The sequence below is a fragment of the Chrysochloris asiatica genome, unplaced genomic scaffold (genome assembly GCF_000296735.1).
Source record: "Chrysochloris asiatica unplaced genomic scaffold, ChrAsi1.0 scaffold00041, whole genome shotgun sequence".
Lineage (NCBI taxonomy): Eukaryota > Metazoa > Chordata > Mammalia > Afrosoricida > Chrysochloridae > Chrysochloris > Chrysochloris asiatica.
Genome location: NW_006408559.1, coordinates 14080312 through 14101251, shown reverse-complemented (window position 1 = coordinate 14101251; position 20940 = coordinate 14080312). Strand labels below are relative to the sequence as shown.

Below are 20940 nucleotides of genomic sequence, written 5' to 3'. Positions count from 1 at the left end.
ATCATTGATGGACTCAAGTGTGGCAGCGGTAGTGAGGTTGGCCCAGGATCGGACATTGTTTCGTTCTGCTGTGCATGGAGTCGCTATGAGTCGGCTCTGACTCGATGGCACCTGACAACAACAACAACATTAACCTCTTTGGACTCCTGGTGTGTTGCACTGTAGGATAAACACTGGACTGTTAACCACAAGGTCTGCAGTTTAAACCCATCAGCTGTTCCTTGGAAACTCTGTAGGAGCTGACTGAACAGCACATTTACATAATAATGATCCTTTCAACATGGGGTCAGGATAGCAGGTGCTTCCAAATTTATGTTGTATAACGTTTACTAGCACGTTCCATATTTTTCCAGTTGTGTGACATCATTGTATGACAAGTCTTATTTTAAGTTAGCCTTTCTGTTGATGACTAAATTCACCTCTGCTTGTGGAAGATTCTGTGCTGTTACTATGTTCTTACCGTGTGCTTTGAATAAATATGCATTACTGTTTATTTGTAGGACTTGATTAGAGACCAGGGGTTTCGTGGTGATGGAGGTAAGTAATGATCTCAGTTTCAAAAAAAAATAACAAAACTCAGAGAAAAATTCAATAGCTTTGCTGCTTGTTTCCTTTATATTTGCTTCTTTCATGAAACACAGACGCAGAGAAAAATGTGTAGAGAAAACGCTAGGTTTTTTGTTTCTTTTTAATATTTGGCATTTATCTCTAATGAAATATGCTCTCATTCATGACATGCATAGAGCAGGTGACAGGTCCTGAAATGGGCTTTTAAATGTACTCGCTACAGTTTCAAACACTTGTTCCCCTAATTAGTCTACACCCTTCCTTAATCCCTGGCCATCTTCACAGTAGGACTGGCTCAGTTTCCTTTGAGGCCTCATGCTAAAATTTACAGGCGGAGCTTCGAATCTGGTTCAGCTCACTTTCCCAAATCCCGGGAAGATGGGTGGTCCCCTAGAAGCCGCATCTCATTCATGACTCACCGGTAGTCAGATCCTGTCTACCATTTCCCTTCGGCCTTCTAGAGGAGTGTGAAGTGTACAATCCACAGACTGGACCCTCATACAACAGCCCCTTGCCCTCATACTAGTTCAGTCAAAACAAGACATTGAGTGGAGAATTCTTGCAGAATTCCTGTGGATGTCCACTCTAGCCCCCAGTGAACATTGGCGCATTACTCAAGAAGTTCTTTATATCAGAATTGATCCCATCTACTGTTTTCCAGGAGGTGGTGTTTGGGAGTCTCTTGGTGGTGTCCTCCAAGAGGTGCACCACATTCCGCCACCCCATCTAGTTGGTCTCGTCCCTGGGACATGCCTAATTTGGAAAGTCTCTTAAGCCTGGACTCACACCATTCTATATTGATAAAATAGACTCTCTACACCCAGGTAGCTACCAAGTGGACCCCTGCATTGACCACTCGGGACTTAGTATTTATTGTAGCAAATAGCTCTATGAGTTTTTGTTGTTGTTTTTTTGTTTGTTATTCCATGAACCTGCCAATTACTGTTGTTGCCAGTATGACTTCCATGTGTCTCCATAGCTGTGGCTTTTGATAGTTTTGCCAACACATTGAGCATTAAGTGTTGCCATCCTGTGAGCGTCACAGAGTTTAACGGAGTCACAGAAACTGCCTGCTCAGCCCTTAAAATCAAGTGACATTTCCCATCCTTTTCAGGAGTCCTGTTTTTAAAACCATTGGGATGTTAAGAAAATTATCTGATTTTTTTTAAACATCCAGAGTGACTTTGTGAAGCAGGCTTCAAGTCACCGTACTGACCCCATGACTTCTTTCATTTCTTCTATATGTCTGTCTGCCCGTGTCTGCCTGCCCCTTTCTTTCTCTTCTCACAGCCCCTTTGAACCAGCTGGCGCGCTGTCTTCGGAAATACCAATCCCGGACTCCCAGCCCCCTCCTCCATTCTGTCCCCAGTGAAATAGTGTTTGATTTTGAGCCTGGCCCAGTGTTCCGAGGTAGTTGGGCTCTTCTTTCTTGTTTTCACCCAAAACAAACTCCGTCCAAATCACAGATGCTGTTTGTGCTCACCCTCATGGCGTGTGCGCGTGCGTGTATGCGTTTGTGGTGCTGAGTCTGCTCGGCCTGGCTGGGATGTTCTGAATGTGCTTCTCCACACACTCACTCCACAAGCTTCTGTGTGCAGCCGACACGTACTGCAGAGCAAGGAGGGGCGGAGCACAGCGCCATCTTGGTTTTTGCTATGTTGCTTACTTCTTGGTCTTGAGAACGCCACATTCAGTGGGTGGGAATAAATCATTAGGGGGGAGGCTATCTTCAGTCTAAATTCCCTTTATTTTAGGTAATAACCTTGGTGACTACTAATACTTATTATAATTCATTTATGTGGTTTATAAGAAAATAGAAATGGGGAGTGCTGTTACCAGAGATTTCATTGGGTTTTGGGTTTGATTTGAGAATCTCTCATTTTACCAGGAGTCCTTTTCTTTCTGATGTCAAAAGTAGGGAGCTGTAAGAAAGATTGACAGTGTATGTTTGGATATTTAGTATACCTGAGGCCTCCTAGCTTCAAAGAAAAAGGTCCTCGACATCACTGGCCCGTTTCATCTTGCCATACTTTTAACTAGTGGTTTGATGGATTTCTTAAAAATATAAATCAAAATTGGTACAGGTGTCTTGCTATGAATTTTTTTCTAAAGTTTTTATTGTGAATTGAGTGAAGGTTTGCAGGACCGATGATCATTTTACATCCAACAGCTCACAGTTCTGAACCCTTTGAAAGGGTTACATTTACTAGCTCCTGCTGGTTGTTTGGAACAAAGTGGCTACGCCTGAGGTTTTTTGCCTGCTCCCCAGCAGTCTTGGAAAATCCGGAGGTTGTAGATAGTGGGCATTAAAGGTAGACAGAGTTCATCGGAGACAGTGAAACCTGCCTGAGAGATCAGGCTTCATGCTGGTGAAAGGAGCCAGGCAGCCCAACAGCTAGATGAGTCCTGCTCAGTTCACAGCTGGGCTGTCAGGCACCATTTGGGAGGTGTATGTTTGTAGTATTTGTCTCATGCTGTAGAGGAATTGTTCCTATTCTAGGTTCTCAGTCAGTAAACAGAGTAAAAGTCTGTAGTCAGGTATGTGATTCTTAAAATTATCAGAAACCTAAAAGACATCCTAGTATATGTCCCCCCACAAGGCCCCTTGACCTACCCTTCCCAAAGTCCACACTGAGCCTGCACCACACCTTTCCATAGGGCCCAGTCTCCCTGCCGTGCCCATAAGTACTGAGCTCCAGCCTCCTCTCCTTCTACTCCCTCAGCTTCGACCCCAGGCTTGTCGGCCACCCCACCCGCATCCTTACCTGGATCCCTCACCAACGTGAAAGCCTTACAGAAATCTCCGGGACCTCAGCGGGAGCGCAAGTCCTCGTCCTCCTCAGAAGATAGGAATCGGATGGTAAGACTTGATGTGTGTGTCCCTCCCAGCGCTCTTTGTAGACATCTGTGATGTTGTTTTCGATATAGCCGTCTGTCCACATGGGATATGAAAGTCCCATCACTGTTTGTAGTTTTTACTTCAAGCACATTCCCTCCCACAACACCGGTACTTGGTGTTGGGGGAGAATGTTTAATCCTACATCCTAAACGGCTGGTCTACAAATTCCATTTTTTCCTATTTAAAAAATGAACTTTCTGCTGCAAAATGAACCTATATTTTAAAAACTAATGATTTTAACAGCAGTATGTGTTGGATCAGCAGAGCTTAACTGATTGTATAGATTACTTTTTTTATTTTCTTGAGTGGATCAGATAAGGTAGATGAGAGAATTTAACCTGGATCGAGAGACAGAGGGAGTGTAATTAGACAAATGAATCAGCAGTAACCATAGAAGGTTAATTTAATCTGGGGCGATTTTGTCCCAGAACTAGTTATAAATGTGTGCTACTTACCTTGCCCCTTGTCATCCCCAAATGATGAAAAGTTGTTGGATTTTATTGATTTTAGGCATACTTGTCTCTGTGTAGACCCAGTAAAAGATTTCTCATTTTTAGTAAATTGTTTTTAATGTCTAAGTTTGGTGCATTTTAAGAGTCATACTTTTTACTCCTTCAGTGGATACGTTATACAAATAGATCTGATTTTCTATCTTTTGTGGTCTGCCCCTCTCAGACATAGAGAATGACTTAGTCCCAAACATAGGAGTTTCCTTCTACGTTGGATCTGGTTTGACTTTTGCCTTGTTTTTATCAAGAAAACCCTTGGTAGGCGGGATTCAAGTGACGACTGGGAGATTCCCGATGGACAGATCACAGTTGGACAGAGAATTGGATCTGGGTCATTTGGAACCGTGTACAAGGGCAAGTGGCATGGTACGTACACAACTTGATGGCACGCTCCCTGTTCTAGAGAGGCTGATAGGAGAAGAGCCGCAGCTGAGCGAGTCCCAGGTGGTGTTTCTCTTTTAAAAATCTCTCTGATGCTCATTGTATTATAAATAAAAGTCAGTATAGGGAAGTGTGTTTACCAAAGGAAGAAACAGCAGTGGCTGGTAAGCTGCATATTAAAGAAGTGCAAAGTGAAAAATAGAAATCATTATTTGTCTTTCAAAGATTTTAAAAGCTGATGAGTTCTATGTGTAATTCACTGATGGGAAAGGAAATGTTCAGGAGGGCAGTTTGGTAATTAACCATCTCTAAGAACACAAACCTTCCTAGCCAGCCATCCTATCTATTGGCTTAATCCTGAAGAGGGAATTGAAGAGCAGTGAACAAGTGTATACAAGTAAATGTATCATAGTTAATAATAATGAAAAATGCAAGTAAACTTTAGTGCCCCTTAGATGAAAGTTAGGTGAAGAAATTGATACTTGTTGCATGCATACTCTGTAGCCATTAAAATGAGTTAGAGCTGTGCTTAGTCCTATGGATGGGGACTGTGGTGTGTTCAGCTTTACAAAGCAGTTTGTACAACATTCCACATGATAATGATACATAGAGCCAAACCCAGCGCCCTAGAGTCGGCTACTCCTCATGGTGAGCCCGTAGGACCACACAGAGCTGCTCCCTGGGGTTTCTGAGGTTGTATTTCTTGGAGAAGCTGATACCTCACATTTCTCCCACTGGTGTTGCTTTGGCGTGGGTCTCTAGCGCCATCAAGAAAATGACTCTGTAGCTTAGCATGTGTCCCTCAGGTGGTCACCTCACTTGTACCCACATATGCTCAGTCCGCCTGCCCGTCAGCGCCTAGAAGGCTGTGTGCATATGTTAGCATTGGTGGTCTCCGAGTGAGTCACTATGACAAATTTTTTTTTTTTCTCTTTTTGCTTTCAAATTTTTAAATTTTTACAGTAAGTACTGTGGTACTTTGATTATCAGAAGTAATCACATTTAACTTTTTTTTGAAGTGTAATTAATATACTTTGCAAGAAAGAGCATTGTTTCATGAGCCTATAAGGAGCTGAGCATCTCTCACACAGTGAGTAGGTCTCTGGTCGGCCGACAGAGTAGCTCTGCCCCCCAGCCCAGGTTCATCCCGCTCAGAACTGACCCTTTTGCCTGGGCTGCATCTCTGTTGTTGTGGGCGCTTATAGATGGTTCACTCTCAGGACCAGCTGCTATTCCTTTGTGCACCCCTAACTGGATTTCTTTCTCCACTGGACTCGCTGACAAGCATCTGGATCCTTAGCAGTTTGAGATGATCACTGGCAGGGCTGCTCTGAATATTCTTGAGCATGTCCTTGGCTAAAGAGACGTGTCTGTTTTTACAGGCTTATCTGCCCAGGAGAGAAGTATGCACAAGTTTAGTGTGAGCAGCGGCCGTTGTGCCGAGGGGCTGTGCAATGTGAACACCCACTGGCACTGTTTAGAATAAACAAAAGCTGCAGTGTTCCTGGTCCTGCTAAACAGAGGACCATGGGCGCCATGAACTAACAAAGCAGGAACTGCCGGATAAAGTTCTGTAGTTTTCTGCTTCAAGCCAGGAAACTTTGGTTGGGCCTGTCATTCACAGCTTCAGCCATGACTTGAGTAGTGAACGCAGCTGATCTCATAATGTAAAATAGCTGGGTGCTTAACTGGCTGAGTGAACGCCAGGGGAAAAGCAAACTTAGCTGTTTTGTGGTTTGATATTTTGCAATACACGTCTAGGACTATCAGTGCAGGGTTCGTTTCTAACCGTAGAAAATTAATATAGTTCATAAAGGTAAGCATAATTTATTTTCACTTCATACTGCTATGGATAACCAAGAAATTTTGGGTCTGCTTCAGTGTTTTAAAATTGTAATGACAATTGGAATGGCCATCCTTGCAGGTGATGTGGCGGTGAAAATGCTGAACGTGACAGCACCCACACCTCAGCAGCTACAGGCCTTCAAAAACGAAGTAGGAGTGCTCAGGTGAGCTGGCCGCAATTTCTGTGTACCAGAGACGTTGTTTTCACCAGCTCAGTTTCCCAGTGGCAGCCACCGCCAGCGTTCCTAAGTTACTCAGAATAGAGAAGCTCCTAGAAAGAGCTTCCAGCTTCCTAGGTCTGTTTTGTGCTACTCCAGTCTTTTCAGAGGGCTGAGCTCTTCAAAGACTTCATCTGGAACCGGTGTAATGGGACTGTAGAATTCTGGTTCCAAGAAATCATGGTTACCCTGTGGAAAATACATACTAGACATGTAATTTTGGACACAAGAAATCATCGTTCTGTATGGAAGTAACGTTTCCAAAATTCCAGGACTCTGAACTGGTGTAATGGACATGTGTAATTCTGGACCTGAGAAATGACCGTTCCCCTATGAAAAGGATGCTGTCAAGATAAAAAGCTTAGAAGAGCTGGAACGTGAGAAACCAGCTAACTGGGATGGTGTCTCATTATTCAGAGGGAAAGAAGTTGAGAGACTGAGGATATTTTGTCCGAAAGGACTTCAGGCAGAATTTCAAATCCTCATGGAATCCAGACTTCCTGGATTCTTTGAGCCTGGTGAACATGCATTGCAGCTGCCCTGAGATCACCTTTTAGCCTACAGCTTTAAAGCTCTCCCCTGCAGTCTTCTTTAGACCAAACAACACTGCTTAGGTGTAGGGAAGAATGCCAGCCTGCTGGAGCACTGTGCTCTAGAAAGAACTGTCTGTGTAGGAGCAAAGGGCCAGCAGCTGCTCCACATTAGATCCGAAATGGGTGTGTGTGGGGGGGGGGTTTTGTTATGGAAGGGGAACCGTTTGGAAAAGGCAAGTGAGAGCAGTCGCGCAGCTTGAAGAATGTCATCGGTGTGTTGAAACACACTTATCGAAATTGGATTTTATGTTCTGCTGTGTGTATGTTCAGCAACAACCACCGCATTCTTCTTAAAAAGAAAAGGCTGCTGTCTTCAAGAGGATGCAGATGTATTCGGTTTTATTCCAGCGAGCAGAACTGGAAAACCAGTGCTGAAAGATGTAGAGAAATGGTTTAGTCTCAACCCAAGAAAACTGTGAATACTAGAGCCATTATAAAGGAGGGAGTCAAAGCCACTTAAGGCAACTTCTAAGTGCCTGCTTGGCCGCTGTAGGAAAGGAAGGCATTTCTCAGTAGACAGGGGGGTTGGCCAAGACCAACACCGTATCTAAAGTCCAACAGTGGCTTCCTGCTGGGCCGACTGCCTTGGCTGTCTTTTTAAACAGACCTTGCTGTCACGTGTCTCTCCAGGAAAACACGGCACGTGAATATCCTCCTCTTCATGGGCTACTCCACAAAGCCACAGCTGGCCATCGTTACCCAGTGGTGTGAGGGTTCCAGCCTGTACCACCACCTGCACATCATCGAGACCAAATTTGAGATGATCAAGCTCATCGACATCGCACGGCAGACTGCCCAGGGCATGGAGTAAGTCCCGTCCTCTGGGTGTGGGTGACGCATGTGGATTGCGTTTCACACTGTTCTGTCTAATGAGTGACAACATGATGCTGAGAACTCAGATGGTCTCCTTCTAGAACGGTCTTCATAGCCAGGTACTTGGTAGTAAGTCTGTGACTGGGATTCTTGTGTAGCCGACAATGATTTAGCTAAGCAGTAATGTTTCCGGAAGCACGAGGCCAAACCCCCCACCCTCCCACACCCCCTCCCAAGAGTCTCACAGTGATTGGAGCACACACAGTCATTGCTACATACTTTCTGTTGAAAAATAGTCCCTGAATAAAAGGAGGATGAACATTTTGATCCTTGTGGATGATTTCAAAGTGGAGTTGTCCGTTTTGATTGAATTTTGCCATGTGATTTAAAAAGAGAGGCTTTGTTGCATTATTTGTTGTAGGCTGAAATGGGGAACCCAGGAGGCTCAACTTTGTGTACAACTCCACGTACAAAAGAGTGAGTCGATCACAAGGTAAAATTCAGTATCATTTGAAAGTGCTGAAATGAAAAACCTAAGCAAATCTGAGTGACATAAATTTGAAGGCTCTCAGAGGAGTTAAAAATAGCTCTCTGAAAATAACTTGACATTTGGTAGTGTACAGATTGCTTTCCTAGGCACTAAAGTCACTTCATCTTTATAATATTGTGAAGGAGATCATTTCTTTTTCTTACAGATAAGGAAATAGGCTATTAAATGACTTGCTTAAGAGCACACATAGTTGATTAAGTAGCAGCAAAGGTGTTAAAGTCAGGATTTCTGGCTCCGTCTTCAGCCTTCTTCCTTCAGCCTTCATCCTGCCACAGCTGCATTGTCAACTGGGAATAAAGCATAAGCAAGTATATGTACCCTGACTCAGGATCAGTTTAGCAAGTGAATGCAGAACCAGAACTCAAGTCTGCTTCTCAGATCTCCTCACTGTATGACCCTCAGCGTCCCCAGCCTGGACAGTGGTCCTTTCATTGAGATTGCTCACAAGCCCGTGTTCAGCCAGAATACTTCTCTTAGCAAATTATTATCTTAGTCATTAACATTCCCACTAATCTGCTACCCTTTCAACATTTTCAACTTTCCTAATAAGTTAGTATCGAATCTGTTAGAATCTGCCAGATGGTATGAAGAATAACACCATGGAGAAAGCTGGGGACACTTCGTGTGATCTGAAGCATGTCCCGCTCCTTCTCCACGGATCTCTGTTCTCTTTAGCAGACCAATCATGGCCTCCTCGGGGCCTTCTGTGCGCAACTTCTTTGGAAGACTGGGCTCCAGACATGCGCAGAGCTTCTCCCATACGTTCCTTTCAGATGTCACCTCGTACTAAAAGCTTTCTCTGATCGCCTTATGTAATTAACATGTGCCCATACCTCTTTGACCCTCCCCATACCTCTTACCCTTGCTTTTTCTCCACAACACTCATATGATGTATTGACTATTGTCTGTCATACCCCAGGAATACAAAGTAGCCAATGCCTGGGATAGAGCCTGGCCAGTAGTAAGCACTCTGTACATGTCTGTTCAATGAGAACACAAGTGACCCCCACCCTTGCACATCACTGAAGGCTTTCCTTCTAGAAGACAAAGAAACCCCAGGTCCTTCTCATGTCAAAATTGAAGCATGTCCAGGAAAAGAAAAAGTTCTGAGAAGAGAAGGAGAGAGGGTTTGGATGGAAACAGAGGCAGCAGAGAAAGGTACCAACAGTTGTTTCTAGAAGCAGTGTGGGGTTAGGGAGGCAGCAGAGAAGCAGGCTGTCTCATTGGAGAAGCGGGCAGCGAGAGGCCATGCTTTCCACCACAGCTAGTGTGTCTGCTATGCTCCTAAGTTGCTTGGCTGCATAGAGTGTCCAGCTCTGGACAGGGGCCACCCATTTTATCCTCGATTTCACTATGAAACAAGTCTGTTCACTGCAAGCTTTCTGCCTCTAGCAGAATCCCTGGGTGGTACAGAGTGTTAAGTGCTTGGTGACTGAAAGTTTGACCATTCGAACTCACCCAGAGGCACCCTAGGAGGACAGTCTGGCAGTCTTCTTCCAAGAGGTCTGAGCCATTGAGAACCCCATGGAGCACAGTTCTGCCCTGACACACTGGGTGTAATATGAGCCCCAGTTGGCTCCGTGGCAACTGGTATGGTTTTTTGGCTTCACAGAGTTTGGTTTTATTAACAACTAAAATTAGCCAGAGGAGATCCAGTTCCTTTTCCTTTTCTGTGAGACAGTTGGCATGCAGATGGATACCAACACTTCTTTGGTTGCTAAAGGCATCCTCTAGTTGAAAGTCTTAAATGGCTATGTGGATTTCAGGGTAAGGTGACAGGTTTCTGCTTGCTTCTTAAACCCCACTACAACTATGACCAAGAACTCAGGTCTAGAAAGCGTCCACTGATCAGGACGAGGGTAACAGAGGGGAGACAGTAATGGCACTCGAGAAGCCGGAAAGCGCATGGAGTTGTTGTCTAGAGCATCGGCATCAGTTCCGACTCACAGTGAACCCGGTATAGAGTTTCCAAGGAGTGACTGATGCGTTTTAACCATAAACCTTGCAGTTAGCAGTTTAGTGCTTATCCTACAGCATCACACCAGGTCATAGAGTTGGTAGACCCCTAAAAACAAATCAGTGCACATCTAAGAAATGAACCCAACCTGCCTGGTACTAAAGCATCTTCAGGAGGCTCCGGAACTGATGGGACCACGTGTCTCTGGAACTGGGGGTGGAGCCTGTGTGACAAGCAGTTGTCTCTCTCAGGCCCTTCTGCTCTGCCAGTGGGTGACTGGAAATCTGTTTTCTGGAGAAGGTCAAACAAATCTCTCTGGCTATTTGGAACCTAGGCCCTATCTGTCTAGGCTGTGGGTACGTTACCTAAGACTGAGGGTGAGTGTCTGTTGGCTCACCAGGTGATGGCTGGAGAGTCCCTCAAGCCTTGGAGTTCATTGGTTCCCAGCATGCTGGCAGCTCCCTGCGGACAGGAGGGTGGAAGAGTCTTCTCAGAGCTAGTGATATCAGAGAGTCCACCTGGGTCACCTTTCCACATGCTTTCAGCTTCCAGACAACTTTGTCATCCCCCCCTTAGTCTCCATAACAGGCTACCTCAGGATCAACAGCCTTTCTGAGTAGTAAGTAAGAGACTACAATAGACCAAGGGAAGAAAGGTATCTGGGGGAAGCAGACAACGCTGCCTGAAGAAGAGCTCCCCTTCCCCAGAAACCATCCTGTTCATCAGAGAAAGAAAAGGCTTTCTAACCACGAAACAAACAATACGTATGTGTGTGTGTGTGTGGTGTATACATAAACATACACAAATGGTTGGTTTTGATTGGTTATGTGCCATGGAGTCAGTTCCAACTCATAGCGACCCTGTATAGGATTTCTGAGGCTGTAACTCTTTAAGGGAGCAGAAAGCCTTATCTTTCTCTCATGGAACAGCTGGTAGTTTCGAACTGCTGACCTTGAGGGTAGCAGCCCAACTCATAACTACCATGGCTGATACCAGAGCTCCTTATATATACACATACACACATACATACAAATTGCTAAAATATGCAAATAATTACATACCTTCTTAGAATTTTCTTAAGGGGTCCTCACCCAAAACAGAATTGAGAGCTGTTCTATAAACTGTATACTGTATGGCTTAAGACGAATTTATTAACAGTTCAAAAAGAATGTCTGGATGCCTTGTGTACAAGCTGCGAGATGTAAATGGGTTTGATTCACTGGAACACACAGCTGAGTGGTAGGAGTGAATGCTGGTAACAAGGAAAGCCCCATTGTCTTCTCTAGAACCAATAACTGAAGCCCAGTGTTTTCTCTATTGAGTTGCACTGTTTCTGTGGTTAGAAACCAGTCAAACTCTGTTTTGAGGTCCAGGTTGGTAGATGGTTCTAGAGCCAGGGCCTAGCTGGTAGTCAGTGTGACGCTCGCTCAGAGCCACTGCTTGGCCTGGTGGATGTTCGGAGAGTCAGGGTCATCCTGACAGGAGCTTTGACCTCTGATCTGCAGCCCTAACTGTTGTTAATGACTCTACAAGTCACTGTTAACATACCTTTGAAAGAACACGTGTGAATGGGGGGCTAGTTTGGGGGGACAAGAAGCATTGAACACAGGTGGGAGTCAATCAAAGTGTCTTTAAAGGGCACAGACAGACTAGAATGGAGACAAAGGTTTGTATTGGTAAATTATAAAAGATAAGCAAACACTCTTAATAGAAAACCAGATTTTGCCGGTATAGTAAGAGCAATATTGTCTTAGAATCATTACTTCATGTATAATTTATTCTCATATGTCTTAAGTTCAGGGGTTATCACGATGCTTTTCTGTGATTTGCGATTGTGTCCTGATTCTAGAAAAGTCTTCATAGCCCATGTGTGAACCCAGAGTCCTGTAAGCCTACTCAGGTTCAATCCTGTTTTGTTTTTCAGTTACTTACATGCCAAGTCAATCATCCACAGGGACCTCAAGAGTAACAGTATCCTTCCTGAGATTTAACAGCGGCCTTTGTCTGCCTGCGCGGTCTGCCTGCGCGGTCTGCCTGCGCGGCCTTGGCCTGCCTGCGCGGTCTGCAGAAGCAGTCTTCATGCCGAGTTCCTTGTACCGTAAAGAGAACGAATGAGCGGGTGTGTGTGAGAGGGTGGAACAAGCTGCCTGCAGATACCTCCTTTGGGTTTCGGGTCCATTTGAGCACGACAAAAAAAACTGCTCAGGGTCTGTCAGGGTCTGTCAGTGCTGTAAAACTGTCCGTTTCTGACCTTGTGCTACATCAACTCACCCATGAGTAAGAAACCCAGAAGGGGCCGTCTTCTCCCTACGCCCAGACAAGAGGTCTCCTGCCCAGGCCTGCAGGGTCCTCAAGTCCAGTGGGAATGGCATCTCACCTCCTCCAAGCACATCCCAAACCCACTCAATCTTAACAGTAGGTCCTGTCGACTAGAGAGAACTAATTGTTTCTAACACATATCTGATCTTTAAGAAGAATTACAAAGTACTGTGCTTTTTTAAAGACTGTCATATTTCAGAACTTACAGAAATTGGCTGTTTCACCTACGTGTTGGTAATGCGTGCTCTGACAGGAAAATAAGATTGCTTGTTTTCCTTTACTTAACCACACCTCAGATATATTTCTTCATGAAGACCTCACAGTAAAAATTGGAGATTTTGGTCTTGCCACAGTGAAGTCTCGGTGGAGTGGGTCCCACCAGTTTGAACAGCTGTCTGGATCCATTTTGTGGATGGTAAGAATCGAGCCTCTTTCTCCTGTAACTCTACCTCTGAGCCCCAGTGTGTTGCTGAGTTGCTAGACAACCATTGAAGGGCCAGTGGGTCATGTGTCCGTAACCCCCACGACTCTCAAACATCAGTGTGGCTCTCAGCTTGTATGTCAGTCGAGTCTCATTTATGTCTCATCTTTAAGAAGAATATTGTAAAACCAGTTTTTAAATATTTGAAGCAAATATATATGTTGTAGTTGTTTCAATTTTATTCAGAGTTGTCTGATTAAATTATTTTGTGCTCAGAAATACCTGCCTTTGCAGAAGGCATGGTCTGTAAACATTGATTGTTCTGAGAACAGCTCTTTCTTAGGAGACGTGATTTCCCAGTTTTATTTGAGCCTGAATTGGGAAGTTATTTCCTTCAGCCTAGACAGAACCTTGTGGTTATGGAGCTGCTGCTGGGAGAGAAACGACCCGAACAAGAAGTAGCCGTTACAGCCCTGCATGGCTCGCTTTATTCTGACTTCTACTTTGTGGGAAGAAGACAGCCAGAGACCCTTGGGCTTCCAAAACCCCTTAGGTGCTTTCAAAGGACCTCACGGTCGTCCCTACCGCCCCCCTGTGTGAAACCAGAGCCTTCACAACCTCCAACCCAAACAGCGAGGGTAGCAGATGGGGCCCAACGGTCACTGCTGGGCCAGACCATCAGGAGAACCGAGGTGGCTCTTCCTACCCTCCTTTCTTATTTTGTTTTGTTTTTGAAATCTTTATTTTTTTATTTGAAAAATTAAAAATAAAAAACTGGGTGGTCTGTATTAACATGTAATGGTGCAGTCTTTAATTTTTACTTAAATGAATCAAATATTTTTAAAAGTTACATGTTCAGTTTTAAAATAATAAATATCCACACATATCACCCACATGAATGAACATAAGCTCTTCTGTGTCCTGAATAATTTTTAAAAGTGGAAGAGAGTCCTGAGCCTAAAAAGGTTGAGAGCCATTGCTCTAAACTGAACAGAGGGTGTCCCTAAAGTCTGAGGCGGTTTGAAGCTCTAAATAACTTCTCCTGCTGAAGATTTTGGATGTACCATGTTGGAAGCTAGAGCTGCGGGGGCATGTGAAGCTTGCCCGTGTCCCCTGAGCCATCGGAGGAGCCCAAGGTGGGAGCTGCCTTTCCTTGTTGAGATCAATTGAGGCAGCGGGAGCAGCCAGGCTGGAGGGGCAGCGGGAGCATCGGTGTCCTTTCAAGTGTCCTAACCTAACCCCCTGTGACTCTCCAGCTGTAAGGTGGGGGGGTTGGACTAGCAAGTTTCTGGCCTTCTGTTTCTAAGATTCAGTCAGTGGAGCTTGCTGGATACTTTTTAAAAATTCTTTAATGTCTGTTTAACTGTTTCAATAAGTCGTTGTAAACCAGTGGAGACCAGTGAGTCCTTAGGATCTGCAATTCAGATACCTGTAAAGCCACACCTTGTAAGAACGTTGGCTGCAGGTCCTAAAAGGAGGGAGAACAAACGATTGTAAGTGCTGAAACAGCCAGACCCAGGATGATGAAAACGTGATCCGTGGATTTTAAAGATGCTTTTCTTTTGAGTGCTGTGGGAAACCTGGGCTCAATAGAATCCTCAGGAATGGTCCTCCCTTTTCGGGAACCTCCTTGGGGACAAGTGACAGATGATCATGTTTTAGACTTTGTTAACACTTGGTAGATGGGAAGTGGGACTGGGTCCTTGATATAGAGTAAGTCCTAGAAAGAGTTCGAATTGCATCTAAGGTGTTTTGTGCCCGAAGAGGGTGGCTAGTGAAATGGTGACATCTTAGTGATGTTTTGAGGGAGTTTCCGTTCACTCTGCCTCCTTCAGAATTTTCAGAGCAGCCTTTTTTCCCTGAGTTTTTCTGAATCTGCTTGTTCCTTTAACCCCCAATAAGATAACTGTTAATATCATACTATTGTTGTGTGCTATCTAGTCCGTTCCTGTATGGGGTTTCTCTGGCTGGGGATATCCGTGGGACAGGAAGTCTCATCTTTCTCCCACAGAGCAACAGTTGGATTCGAACTGCTGACCTCGTGGTTAGCAACCCAGTGCTTAGCCCACTTCCCGACTTGATTAGCTGCTAGCTGGCTTCTTCAATGATAAAAAACTGCTCTGGGAAGTGCGCTTGTTTTAATTTCAGTTTGTAGTCACAAAAATAAAGCAGAATATTTTCTTTTTATGTTCTAACAGGCACCAGAAGTAATCAGAATGCAAGATAAAAACCCCTACAGCTTTCAGTCCGATGTGTATGCATTCGGGATTGTTCTGTATGAACTAATGACTGGGCAGTTGCCTTATTCAAACATCAACAACAGGGACCAGGTAGGTCATGGCCATCCCTGGAGTTACTTACTGTCTGGGGAAGGCTCCGCTTGCTTGTAGAGTTCTGGGTCAGCTTGAGGAGGGATCTCTTCTCTCTCTGACCTGTTTTAGAATTCTCTTGTACAATTCTGGCCAAAGTAACGTCTTGTCAAGCCTTTCCTTGAAATAGCCACCATACTAATTGTAACAAGTGGGGCAAGTCCCAGTTTTCTGACGAGAAGTTAGAGATCCGGCATGGGGGGTACCTGCAGTGGGGGCGGGCTCCACACCTGGCACCTGCTTTGATGCTGTTGGCAGAGCGGGGCCTCTGCTGAGCCCTTCCTGAAATAAAGCCTACCCTTCCAGAGCCACCAGGTTACCTTCCCTACTAGACAGAAGGAAGGCATGTCAGGCCAGGCGCGGAGTTTTCTAGTACGAGAATTCTTGTGAGGAAATAATTTTTGACTTCTCTTTTTTTCTAAGTTCCTGTTTCCATTCCTTAGCTTCCAGAAATTACCAACATGACCTCATGTAGCTCTCCGACTTTCCTTTCCCAGCCAGATTAGACCCATTTAGGTTTATAAAACGGAGTCCTGGTGTGGCAGTGTGGGCTAATGTGTCAGACTGCAAAGTCGTTTGAACTGCAAGGTCAGTGGTTCAAGCTCACCAGCTGCTCCTTGGAAACCCTATACAGGGTCACTGTGGGTCAAAATCGACTCGACAGCATTTAACAACAAGGCTTATAACATTGGCTCAAGAAAAATAAATTGTCTTCGCAGTAAGTCATCTTTGCTAAAATGAATTGTACGAGCGGGCTTCAAAAAGTTTGTGAAAAGATGAGCTAAAAGATAATAGAATTTTTCCCACAAACTCTTTGAAGACGCATCACACACCTGTACTACGTCAAGAAGAAACAAGAACACTCATTCTACTGGCACCACCCCTGGCACAGCCCCTGGCACCGCCCCTGACACAGCCCCTGGCACCGCCCCTGACACAGCCCCTGGCACAGCCCCTGGCACCGTGTTGTGCTGCGTGTCGACATGCCCTGGAGATGCTGGTGCAGATCGTGACTCAGGGAGGGCCCCACACGCCTGCACGTCTCATTCTTTTCCCAGGAAATCCTCAGACACATCACACTTCCAAAGAATATTTTTTTAAGGAAGACCTTTCCTGGTGTTCTTGTATAACCTCCACAATATATTGAAATGATTGTTTATGTATATAAACTTTGTAAACATTGTCTATGTGGAATCCTGGTGTGGCCGCTGTGGGTTAATGTGCTGGACTGCAAAGTTGGTTTGAACCACAAGGTCAGTGGTTCAAGCTTACCAGCCGCTGCTAAAAAACCCTATACAGGGTTGCTATGAGTCAGAACCAACTCACTTAATGACAACAGTAATGTGCACGTATACACACACACGCTGGCTTTACTGAGAAGCTCAGTTCTGAGTTTCTGGGTGACAAGTCTCTCAAAGGTCTTCAACACCATGTGATGTTAGAGAAGTCAGTTGGGTTGTCATGTATGTCACGAGTCACACCGTATGGCCCCTGCCTGACACTGGCCTGGGACTTAAGGCTTTATTTCTTAGTTGTTAAAATGTTGTTGTGGTTAGGTGCCAAGGAGTCAGGTCCAACTCACAGCGACCCTGTGCACAATAGACGGCAACATGCCTGGTCTGGCGCCGATCTCACAGGCATGGTTACTTCTGCACCAGTGGCTGCTGCCACTGGGTCAGTCCTTCTCCTTGGGGTCGTCCTCTTTTTTACTGACCCTGCACTTTACCAAGCATGATGTCCTTCTCCAGGGACTAGTCCCTCCTGATAACACGTCCAAAGTATGAGAGACAAAGTCTCGCCATCCTGACTTCCAAGGAGCACTCTGGCTGTACTTTTTTACAACACAGATTTGTTTTGTTCTGGCATTACATACATAGTACTTCAATATTTTCCTCCCAACACCAAAATTCAAAAGCATCAATTCTTCTGTGGTCTGATTTATTCATTGTACAAGTTTCATATGCATATGAGGTGACCTGGGTCAGGCATGCCTTAGGTCTCAAACTGACATCTTGGCTCTTGAACACTTTAAAGAGGTCTCTTGTGTAGCAGATTTGCCTAATGCGGTACGTTATTTGATTTCTTGCCTGCTACTTCCATAAGTTGATTGTGGATACAAGTGAAATAAAATCTTTGGCTTCAGTCTTTTCTCCATTTATCATGATCAGTGGGGAGGATTTTTCTTTTCTTTACATTGAGGTGCAGTCCATACTGAAGACTATATAGTGTTTGAGTTTCCTGAGTATTTTAAGTTCTCTCTGCTTCCAGAAAGCAAGGTTGTATCATCTGCATATTGCAGGTTGTTAATGAGTCTTCGTCCAATCCTGATGCCACGTTCTTCTTCATATAGCCCACCTTCTGCGATTATTTGCTCAGCGTACAGAATAAGTGTGATGAAAAAATACAACCCTCGTGCTCATCTTTCCTGAGTTTAGAACATTCAGTATCATCTTGTTCTAACAACTGCCTCTTGGTCTATGTACAGGTTCTCCATGAGCACAACTAAGTGTTCTAGAATACTCATTCTTTACAGTGTTGTCCATAGCTTGTCATGATCCACAGTCTAAAACCTTTGCAGAGTCACTAAGGTGCAAGAAAACATCTTTCTAGTATTTTCTGCTCAGGCACGATCTGTCTGCTGTCGGTAATGATATCCTTTGTTCCACTTCCTCTTCTAAATTCAACTTGGATTTCTGGCAGCTCCCTGTCTGTGTACTGTTGGCAGCTGTTTTTTTTAATTATATTCAGCAAAATTTTACTTGCGTGTTAACTTAAAAAATGTTGTCTGATGATTTCCACTTTCTGTTAGGATACCTCTCTTTGGAATGGGCACAAATATGGATCTCTTACAGTCAGTTGGCCAAGTAGCTGTCTTGCAAATTTCTTGGCATAGATGAGTGAGTGCCTCCAGTGCTGCAACAATTTGTGGAAAGATTTCAGTTTGTAGTCCATCAATTCCTGGAGTCCTGTTTTTCACCAACACCTTCAGTGCAGCTTGAACTTCTTTCTACAGTACCATCATTCTTGATCATATGCTATCTCTTGAAATGATCAAACATTGACCATTTCTTATATTCTTTGGATGCTTTCTGCATCATTCAATATTTTGCCCATAGAATTCTTCCTCATTGCAAGTTGAGGCTTGAATTTTTTCTTCAATTCTTCCAGCTTGGGAGTTGCTGAGCGTGTTTTTCCTTTTGGGTTTTGTAACTCCAAGTCTGTGAACATTTCATATTAATATTGTACTTTACCTTCTCAAGTTGCACTTTGAACTTTTCTGTTCACCTCTCTTACTTCCTTATTTTTTCCATTCACTTTTTTTTTATTTTTTTTTTTAAGTTTTTATTGTGGATTGAGTGAAAGTTTACAGGGCAGATCATCAGTTTTACATTCAACAAATCATATACCTTGTTTCATTACAATGGTTATAATCCTCTCCATGCACTGTCAGTTAACAGTATTCTCTTTATTCATTTTAGCTCTTTTTTTTTCTTTTTTTCTAAACACTCAGGCATATATAATAATTTATACCTCCAAAGAGCATATTCTGCAAGTCAGCCTCAGCCAGTCCCTCTCTTCCCATGAATTTAGAGTCCTCAGCTGCTCCCTCTCTCCATGTCCCCCATTTCTGCCTCCATCTCTGGTGTTGCTGCTTCTCTGGATAAGGTCTCTCATTCCGCTTGTGCTCGTCTCCCTTGATGGTCCTAGGGTCCTGTGTTTCAGGATTGTACGATTAACTACTCTCCCATTTTTGTTACAAAACTTCTACCATTACAGTTGGGACATTCACAGTTGTCATGATAACAATTACTCATTATTGAATTGTAAGTATCTTATCCCCATTTCCTTTCACCAGACCCATCTAGACAAGATGAATACTATTCAGTGGGGACTCTTATCTTCTCCCTCACACTCTGAAACTAAACTCCCTCCCTCTTGAACTTGTAAGCCAGTCACTTTGTGCCTTTATCACCCCCTCATTTTAGATAACCAATGTCTAAATTGCCCATCCCTAAAGGAGCTCTGGTAGCATAGTGGTTACAAATCGGGCTGCGAACCGCAAGATAAGCAGTTCGAAACTACCAGCTGCTCCGTGGGAAAATGATGAGGCTTTCTGCTCCCATAAAGATTTACAGCCTCGGAAACCCTGTTCAGGGTTGCTATGGGTCAGAACCAACTCGACGGCACTTAAACAATATGTATCTTGTATACAGAGGGCAGGGAGTTGGGGTGGATAGCATTGATATTTGATGTGAAGACTCCTTCCCTCTCTGTTGGTATATTGAGCTATTACTAACCTCCATGAGTGTAGGTCAAGTTCATTAAATTGTAGCAATTTACCCTCGTTTCCTTTATCAAAAATTATTTTTGTTTTTTTTCATCTTCCTCTACTTGAGTTCTGAGTATCAAGCCATCAAGGCCGAATGGGTACTGTCTGCAAGGTGTGGGGTGTTCTTCCGTTCACTTTAGCTTCTCTGCACTCAAGAACAAGTTTCAGAGTCTCTTCTAACATCTATGTTTTCTTTCTTTCCTGTCTACATTTTTAATGATCTTTTGCTTTCTTCCTGTATGATGTTCTTAATAATGATACACAACTCTTCTGGCCTTTATTCATTAGTGTCTGATGCCTCAAATGTGGTTTTCAAATGGTTTCTAAATTCAGATGGGATATGTTCAGTGTTATATTTTGACGCTCATGGATTTGTTTTAATTTTCTCCAGCTTCAGCCTTACCTTGCATATGAATCTTCCTCCAGTCCTGATGCCACGTTCTTCGTATAACCGTTTCTCAGATTATTTGCTCATCGTACAAATTGCCTAAGTATGGTGAAAGGGTACAATCCTGGCACAAACCTTTCTGGATTTTAAACCATTGATATCCCTGTGTTCTGTTTGAACAACTGCCCCTTGGTCTAAGTACAGGTTCACCATGAACACAATTAAATGTTCTGGAATACTCATTCTCTGCAATGCTGTCCATAGGTTGTCATGATCCACACAATTGAAAGCCTTTGTGTAGTCACTAAAACACAGTACACATCTTTCTGGTAGTCTCTGCTTTCAGCCAAGGTCCATCTGCCCTCAGCAGTGATTTCTCTAATCCACATGCTCTTCTGAATCTGGCTTGAATTTCTGGCAGTTTACTGTCAGTGCACTGTTCAGTTCTCTTCAGCAAAATTTCACTTGCATGTGTTACTAATGGTATTGTTTTATGATTTCCGCATTCTGTTGGGTCGCCTCTCGTTGGAATGGGCACAAATAAGCCATAAAATTGTCTGAGGTAGAACTGCAGGATAAGCACTGGACCAAAAGGTCAGTTTGAACCACAATGTCAGTGGTTCAAACCCAACAGCCACTCCTCAGAAAACCTATACAGGGTCGCTATGAGTTAAAATCTACTTAATGGCACTGACCAATAGCAACATAGTTGTAACTACTATATATAATTGACCAAAAAAAAGTTTTGACGTATATTAAAACATAGAAGGCAAAAAAAAAA

The 20940-nt window shown here is 44.0% G+C and overlaps 1 protein-coding gene across 1 annotated transcript in view; it reads left to right on the top strand.

The window, feature by feature from the left end:
* The window catches only part of BRAF (v-raf murine sarcoma viral oncogene homolog B), a 69190-nt gene that overhangs the window by 43175 nt on the left and 5075 nt on the right, over nucleotides 1-20940 (top strand). Inside the window, exons 8-15 of the mRNA XM_006861175.1 lie at nucleotides 501-537; nucleotides 3291-3427; nucleotides 4224-4341; nucleotides 6281-6365; nucleotides 7643-7819; nucleotides 12257-12303; nucleotides 12948-13066; nucleotides 15271-15402. Coding sequence (XP_006861237.1) covers nucleotides 501-537; nucleotides 3291-3427; nucleotides 4224-4341; nucleotides 6281-6365; nucleotides 7643-7819; nucleotides 12257-12303; nucleotides 12948-13066; nucleotides 15271-15402 — 852 coding nt within the window. The remainder of the gene's footprint in view (nucleotides 1-500; nucleotides 538-3290; nucleotides 3428-4223; nucleotides 4342-6280; nucleotides 6366-7642; nucleotides 7820-12256; nucleotides 12304-12947; nucleotides 13067-15270; nucleotides 15403-20940) is intronic.